Source organism: Microtus ochrogaster, linkage group LG4 (genome assembly GCF_000317375.1).
Source record: "Microtus ochrogaster isolate Prairie Vole_2 linkage group LG4, MicOch1.0, whole genome shotgun sequence".
NCBI classification, from domain to species: Eukaryota; Metazoa; Chordata; class Mammalia; order Rodentia; family Cricetidae; genus Microtus; species Microtus ochrogaster.
The window spans coordinates 22,563,017-22,571,151 of record NC_022030.1 but is presented as its reverse complement, the minus strand read 5'-3'; the positions used below and the strand labels follow the sequence as shown (position 1 = coordinate 22,571,151).

Here is an 8,135-nt window from a genome sequence, read left to right as displayed (position 1 = left end):
AATAATAAAATAATAAATAAATAAATGTTTTTAAAATATATTGAAGTACCTCATTCCACTTAAAGCTTAAAACTAAAAATTAAAGCTGGGCAGAGTTGGCGTATTCTGAAATGGACACAGGAAAATTTCAAGCTCAAGCCAGCTTGGATTACATAGTAAGACCCTGTCAAAGAGAACAGAGGAGAAGAAAAAAGAGGAAGGATGGGGGAAAGAAGACAGGAAGAAAAATAAAGAACAAAAAGAGAAAGTAAATTCAAATTAGGTAAAATTAATGTGGGTGTTTGAAGTGAGCACTGCTCTTCATCTGGGCTGCCTGGATGGGAGCTGACTTAAGGGGACGGCTAAAGAGCTCGTACATCTGTTTCTTGATATGGAAATAAAGGAAACTCAATTTCTGAAAATTTATTCAGCTACATATGTATAATTTGCACACAAACTTCACTGGACAGGTTGTTAAGTGTCATTTGGGGACAAGAGAGATTGCTTAGTCAGTGAAGGACTTGCCACAGAAGCGTGAGGGCCTGCGTTTGGGATTCCCAGAAGGCATGCAAAAAGCCAGGCATGTGCCGATAATTACACGCCTGTACGTGCATGGGAGGAATGGAAACAGAAAGACTCCTGAGCCTTGCTGGCCAGCCGGTCCAGCTGAGTGGGTGAACTCCATGTCCAGGATACTCTGTCTCAAAACTAAGTTGGAAATCAAACTGAGGAAGACACCCAGAGTCAGTCTCTGGCCTCTGCACACATGTACACATGCACAGATGAACACAGCTTTAAAAATGATAATAAAATGTCATATTGTATACTGGCAATACAAATCTTTTCTGTATGAAACAAAATTTTTAAAAAAATCAAGCTGGGCTACATACACCTTTAATCCCAGCACTTGGGAGGCAGAGGTAGATCTCTGAGTTCAAAGCCAACCTGGTCTACAGAGTTCCAGGAAAGCCAGAGCTACACAGAGAAACCCTGTCTCAAAAAAAACAAAATAACTAAACACTATACTAAGACAAGATTTTCCTCTGGAATTTAAGAGCTAGAAATCAGTACTGGCAATATGACTCAGTAGGTAAAGCTGAGTTTGATCCCTGGAGCCCACATAAAGTTCAAAAGAGAAAGTTGATGTCCTCTGACCCCCCCCCTACGTGCACATGTACCCTCAAACACACAAAAATAAGACATTGAAAACTATTTGAGTTATTAAACCCCAAAGATCCCACTGGAAAACATTAGAGGAACTCTGCAGAGCTCATGAGGTTCTTCTCATGGCATTTTACCCAGGCTCTCTGGGGCCCTGGAGGGAACGGGGGGGGGGGGCTGAGCCTGGGGGGGCTGAGCCTGGGAGGAAGCCTGAACAGCAATGGGCTGTGTCTCCAACCCTCTGCAATGAGAGTGGGGTGGGTGTGGCATAGAGCATCATGTCCACAACCATCTAGAAACTGATGCCCAATGTGCTGTGCACACTGTAGTCCCGGCACTCGGGAGGCAGACAGCAGACTCGTACATCTGAGGGGAAAGGAGAAAAACATTAACCTACCTGGGGTAGGGCCATAGTGTTAGAACTGCAGGAGCTGGTCGGCTCTTCGCTGTTTCTCTACGGAAAACTGTGGGGTACAGAGAAGCAAAACTGGAATAAAAAGAACTCATGAGTCCAGATGTGCCTAAAAGTTCCCAAATTAATTAATGTTAGTTAGTAAGAGCAGCTTTCCCCTCTCCCACCGCCATTCTTGCTTCTGAATCATTCCTCATTACTGTACCCATCCCCAAGCCCACACCAGACCAGAGATTTCTACAGAAAGCTCTTGAGGCAACCCAACACGAGATGGGCATGGTAGGGGAGCCCAGGTACCCCTAAAGGATTCTGACTGAGGTCAAACACCGCATCATAAACACAAAGAAACACACACACACATTGATAAATATAAAAAGAGCACTTGCTCTTGCAGAGGACCCAGGTTCAGTTCCCAGCACCCACACATCTATAACAGCACTCACAACATCTATAATGCCAGTCCCAGGAAATCTGACACCTTCTTCATACTTCCTCAGGCACCAGTCATGAACGTGGTTCAGGCAAAACACTTGCACACATAAAATAAACTCAAAGAAAAGCTGTCCCACCATGGGCAGCTGGCCGGCAGTCCTTGTTTGTCCATGGATAAAGCAAATGTACCACACTACTCCTGATTCCTGGACACAGGAAAGGAGGAAAGCCGGAATTACTGTAACAGATAGTGGACCATACCGAACCCTTAACTACACTGCCAAGTACTACCTACGGGTTTTACAATGCTTTTCTTCTTTGTTTTGGGAAGGGGAGCTGTCGCTGTCACACTGAGGACAGCATCTAAGGCTTTAGATACGGTAGGCCAACAGCAGACCCCATCCCCAGCCCTCGGTTGACCCATCTACTCAGAACTACCCTATATAGTAGGCCTCGTCTTTCACGAGGGAACTACATACAGTGTACAGGGATAAATCAAACCAGGACAAAGCGGCAGGTTTCGGTGTCATACCCTAGCAATTCAGCCGCAGAACCCACACCACTGTTACTACATTCTCCCTAAGACACAAATCAGTGGCCTACGATGAGCTCACTCTGAAAACACGACCCAGCCAGGCGGTGGTGGTGCAGCACTCGGGAGGCAGAGGCAGGCGGATCTCTGTGAGTTCAAGACCAGCCTGGTCTACAAGAGCTAGTTCCAGGACAGGAACCAAAGCTACAGAGAAACCCTGTCTCGAAAAACCGAAGGAAAAAAATAAAAAGAAAAGACGATCCCTCTCTTCTTTCCTCTCCTCATGAGACTCTTGGGAGGTGACTTGGGGTTAGAGTGCTTGCCTCCAACACACAAGGCCCTGAACCCCAGCACTAGAAGCGGGGGTCCGAAAGCAAAAGACCCTGTTACCAAGCAAACTGGTTTACTCGCAGACATCCTAACACGGCTGGGAAAACGCAGCTCCGGAGGGAAATGTCAGGCGGCACTTAACACTCTTTCATCCCTTGTGTGAGTAAGCACTGGGAGGAGGGTGCAGAACCTGCCCCGTTAGTCACTGAGGCAGAAGGCCAAAGCACCAGGTTAAGAGGTCACTTCGGGTGTTAAAGCTGGAGACGAACCGGAAAAAGCCTGTAGCCTGTTACAAAATCGTGACTGACACACTGAGGACGGGAGCTGCACTGGAGCAATTAGAATGGGAGGTGAGACGGGGGTGTGAGCCACTCCTGCCCCCACAAAGTGCTGTTGATAGCCCCAACTTGGTGTATGCTAGAATAGCTCTCTACCAGTGAGGTGCACAGCCAGCCCCCAGACAAAGGCTTTGAAGGGGACTGGTGATGCAGGAGTTTGAAGGGCTGCCACTGCTGAGATGGGATTGATTAGAAGAGACACATATTAACTGAAGATCAATGCTACCGTGGCTGGGTATAGTGGCACGGTTGGCAGTGCAGCCTGGAGGCTGAGGCAGGAAGATCACCCACAAATTCAAGGTCAGCTTGGGTTACATAGTGAATTCCTGGTCAGTATGGATGCAAACTGAGCCTCTGTTAAAAAAAAAAAAAAACACCAAAAGTGCTATTTATAGGTAATAAGAATGGTTTAGCATATGAATCTTCCCCAATAATTAAAAACAAACTAGCAAAGCAAGCCTCAAGGGTAGGAAAGCTGCATCCTGGAACGCAGAGACTGCTCCGCAGGCAAGACCCCAGACTGCTCCACAAAGGACCCCCAGTTCCCTGCGCCCACAAGACTGCAACTCCAGTTCCAGAATCCGACACCCTCCTCAGACACCAGTCACACAATTCCCTGCACAGACGTAAAAGCAGGCAAAACGAAAATTAAAAAAATATGTATTTTAAAAGAAACCTGTGGGGCTGGAGACATGGCTCAACGGTTAGGAGCAGTGGCTGCTCTTGCAGAAGATCCAAATTCAATTCCCAGCACACACATGGAGGCTCACAAACATCTGTAACTCCAGTTCCTGGGAACAGGACACGTTCTTCTGGCTGCCACCGGCACCTGTACTCACATAAATATACACATAAATAGGAGAAGTATAAATTTAAAAAGAACCCTGTAACCTCACAAAGAAGGGACGGACCTGAATTTAACAACAGAGGCATAACCTATGAGTGATGGTTTCTATTAACTGCATGAATCCGTCCCTTCTCCTTGGGCTAATTAACACCAAACTTTCAGGCCAAGCTGATTTTTACTCTTTCACAGTAAAGAGTAGTAAATGTCTCCGCTCAGAAAAATAAGAATTACAATTCATAGGAAAGAGAAAGTAACTTGACTAATTTTTTTCCACATATATAACAGGAATGTTGGGTTTCTACGTAACGCAACGACGTTTCCTCCATCCATTTGACTCCCTCGCCTTCCAGAAGAGGAACAAGATCTGGATAAAGGACGAATCACGAACCGGGAATGCCGGGCTAGGCGGCCTCGGGACACACCCCCGCGACCAGTCACTCCCACCACTTCCACACACACAGCCTGCTGGAAATGGAAAGCCGCGGACAGAGACACTTCTCGCCACCGGAGGGGCAAGCCTGAGAGGCGACGGCCACCCCGGGCAGCCTTAGGGGCGCGCGGACAAAGCCGCTCTGCCACTGCGGCTGTGCCGTCTTTTTGTTCGGGGGACCTTCACTCTGGGGCTCGCACACGTAACTCGGAGCCATGGTGGGCCTCTGAGCCCTGCAGCGGGAGGACGGAGGACACGGCGGGGCACCCGGTGTCCACTCAGCGTCACCGACGCCAAGTCTCTCAAACTAACGAAAAGCCAAATCCGCGCCGCCCCCTCTCCCATTTACTCAGTGCGGGCAACCAACTCACCTCTCCCAACTGCCGGGCGCTAGGCAGCCGGAAAGATGCCGCGCGGAGGCGGGTGGGAAATGTAGTCCAACGTGGGAAAGATTGGGTCGCCAGCCGCGGAGTGCGCAAGCGTGGTCGGGGTCGTGAGGGGGCAACTGGAAGGGCTGGGACGTCCTCCTAACCCCCACCCCACTGAGCAAGCCTAGATCTCCCGGATGGGTGGGGTTTGTGTTGTTGAACTACTGGGGTTAAGAACTTGCGCTCCCATCATCAAAGGCTCAATATGTGAGATAATCAGAGTAGGTACTCAAAATACACATCCCAGTGAGGGGGTGTAGGCATATACCAGGGCACTCAGTAAAAACATCCTCGAGGGGTTGAAGAGATGGCTCAGCGTTAACAGCACTGCCCTCTCTCCCAGAGGACCTGGGTTCAGTTCTCAGCACCCACACGGCAGCTCACAACTGTAACTTCAGTTCTAGAGAACCTGACACCCTCACACAGACATAGGTGCGGGCAAAACGCCAATGCATATAAAACAAAAAATAAGCTACTTTTTAAAGACATCCTCTAAAAGAGGCGCAGTGCGGTCTACCCATGGAAAGGTTGCTCAGGCTCCTCGGTGTTCTCCCTTTCCTTTCTTCCCACTGTTCCTTCTAGCCATCCCTTCCGGCCAGTGAGTGTATTGTTGTATTGGTTGATATTGCTGGAGATGAAGTGAAGGCCTCACAACTAGAAGAAAAATTCTGCTCTTTTTCTAACATCTTTGTATTTGTGCCAGACCTCATGGCACAAATCCCAACTTCAGGAGGCTGAGGCAGGAAGACTGCAAATTCAAGATGAATAAAAATAAATAAAATGAGGATATTATAAGCACTGGAGCTTACAAAATGGCTTTGTAATGGGTGCAAGAAAAGGTTCATGTGAGGTGGCCATGACACCACCCTCTGATCACAAAATACCCTTGCTTTCTCTTGTCCTGACCTGGACACTCACATTTCTGCCCAGCTCACTTGGACAGTCCCACACCAAGGGTTCGGGGACAGCCCACATTTATTTGGCCAGGCTCTGGCCTCTCCCTTATTTTCTTTGTCTCTTCCTAAATGCAAGCTTATACAATATGTAGATGATCTTCTCCTTTGTAGTACGTCCTTGTAAATTAGCCAGGCAGACATCCCTACATTATTAATCTTTCTGTCCAGCTGGGGGTATGGGATCTCACCCTCTAAGGTCCAGCTGTCCACTCCTTAGGTTTCATATCTGGCAGTAGCTACTGAGATTGAGAAAGAATATAAATTGATAAAGATTATCTTTCTTGGCTGGGCAGTAATGACACACACCTTTAATCCTAGTGCTTGGGAGGCAGAATCAAGAGGATCTCTGTGAGTTCAAGGTCACCCTGGTCTACAAGGTAAATTCCTGTACAGCCAGAGGTGTTACACCCGGAAACCCTATCTCAAAATAAAGAAAAAACAAAGAACAACAAAAAAAAGGAACTTGCTTTTTGTTAAACACTCTAGAAAAATTATGCAGAGCAAGAAACATACTGAAATTTAACAAGGCATTTTTCAGACGTTGATTAAATACAACATTGATCAGTAAATGGTTTAGGGTTGCGGAGACAGCTCAGTGGCTTAAAGTACTTGCCACGGGCTTGAGACCTGGAGTTCAGATCCCTAGACCCTGCATAGAGGCTGTGCAGGCATGGTGTTCCGCCTGTAGTTCCGGCCTTGGAAGGCAGACAGAGGATCTCTACAGCAAGCTGGCTCACGAGAACAGCCACACTAGTGAGCCCTGGCTTTGAATGAGACACTTTGCCTCACTGGATAAGGTGGAGAACCACTGAGGATGATTCCTGGCATCAACCCCAGGCTTCCACATGCAGAGATCCTCATATACGAACAAAACATGCACACACACATGCACACCACACACTCAATGGAAAGAGAAAAATACAAGCTTAATTAGATGAGCACATAGAAAGGGCAAGTGACTTTTCTGATTGAAAATCACCTTTTTGGTTTGTGTGGGGTTGTTGTGCAGAGTTTGGGTGGGACCCACAGCCTTATACACACTTGCCTGTCCTTTACCACTGAACTGTATGCCTACCCCTAAAACCAATCTTTTTTTTTTTAAAGACACATTTATTCAGCATCATGATCGGACTATTCCACTTAGCAATCAACAGCATGGGTAAAGAAAGGTCTAGAGTAAAACCCTCTGCTGGAATGTTTTACACGTTCCACAGAACAGAAACTAAAATGACCTGTTATAAGAGAGTCACAAATTCAGTCCTGGAGTTTTTTTGCCCATGCAAGTATTTTTTAAAACATGTCTTCTCTGTAGCAGCCAGGCCCTGCCACCACTGGGCTTGGCTGAGTTCACAAATCTGTTGTAACCTGTAGCTTCCCTGGCACTTCTCTGGCTCTCCTCTCCTGCAAAGCTTTGTTTCCTGACTGTAATCAGAACCTCCTGCCACTGCTGCTGTTGTGCTGGAACCACCATAGCCACTTCGGTTTCGTGGTTTAGCAAAGAACTGGCCTCCACCATCATAAGGGCCAGAGCTTCTGCCTCCAAAGTTTCCTTCTTTCCTTGGTCCAAAATTTGAAGACTGATTGTTGTAATGGCCAAAATCGTTGCAGCTTCCACCACCAAAACTGCGTCCATCATTACCAAATCCATTATAGCCATCCCCACTGCCACCATATCCACCTGGTGGGAACCACAGACCATCAGACCCTGAATTTTCTATTTTCCTGCTGGAGTAAACAGCTTGTTTTCCTGTGCTCTGAGCACGAGACCCTGAGGCAGGGGAGTGGTTTATTGTGGCTTGCAGCTGAAGGAACCTGAGCGCTAGGGCATGGCCATTGGTCCGGGAAGACGCTGTATAAGCTGCCCTGGAACACAATTAAGTTGGCGTTCTTGGTGTTCTTGTTTTAAGGATGACCTGGTCTCTGTCTCTGTATGTATGTGTTTCAATCTCCAGGCCCTTGCCCAGCTCCGGAACCGGAACAGTCTGTAGTGCAGGCGGTATCTACAGGCGTAGTACGGGCGCTACAGGACCGTGATACACGTAGTGGTACAGATGCTACATCCACCACCACCACGACTGCCACCGAAGTCACCACGACCACTGAAGTTTTCCCCTCAAACAAAATGTCACTGCTGCCAAAACCAACTCCACAATCACCGCTAAAGTTTCCAGAACCTCTTCGACCTCTTTGGCTGGACGAAGCACTAGCCTGCATTGTTAGGGCTTTTTTTGGGGGGGGGGGCTTTTCTTACTTCAGAACCAACTCCACAATCACCGCTAAAGTTTCCAGA

At 47.6% G+C, this 8,135-nt stretch overlaps 1 protein-coding gene across 5 annotated transcripts in view; it reads right to left on the bottom strand.

Annotated features, from left to right (window-relative positions):
• LOC101987348 (zinc finger protein 14) overlaps positions 1-8,135 on the bottom strand; it is a 105,524-nt gene that overhangs the window by 14,364 nt on the left and 83,025 nt on the right. For 3 of the 5 annotated variants that reach the window (XM_026786281.1, XM_026786282.1, XM_026786283.1), the window contains exons 1-3: positions 3,861-3,885; positions 2,122-2,190; positions 1,538-1,627 (exon numbers count right to left, since the gene is read on the bottom strand). The exons of 1 other annotated variant lie outside the window; for it this stretch is intronic. In XM_026786281.1, the coding sequence (XP_026642082.1) occupies positions 1,538-1,552 (15 nt within the window). In that variant the 5' untranslated portion in view covers positions 1,553-1,627; positions 2,122-2,190; positions 3,861-3,885. Of the gene's footprint in view, positions 1-1,537; positions 1,628-2,121; positions 2,191-3,860; positions 3,902-8,135 lie in introns of those variants that run through there. One more of the 5 variants, XM_013351562.2, reaches the window with a different exon arrangement.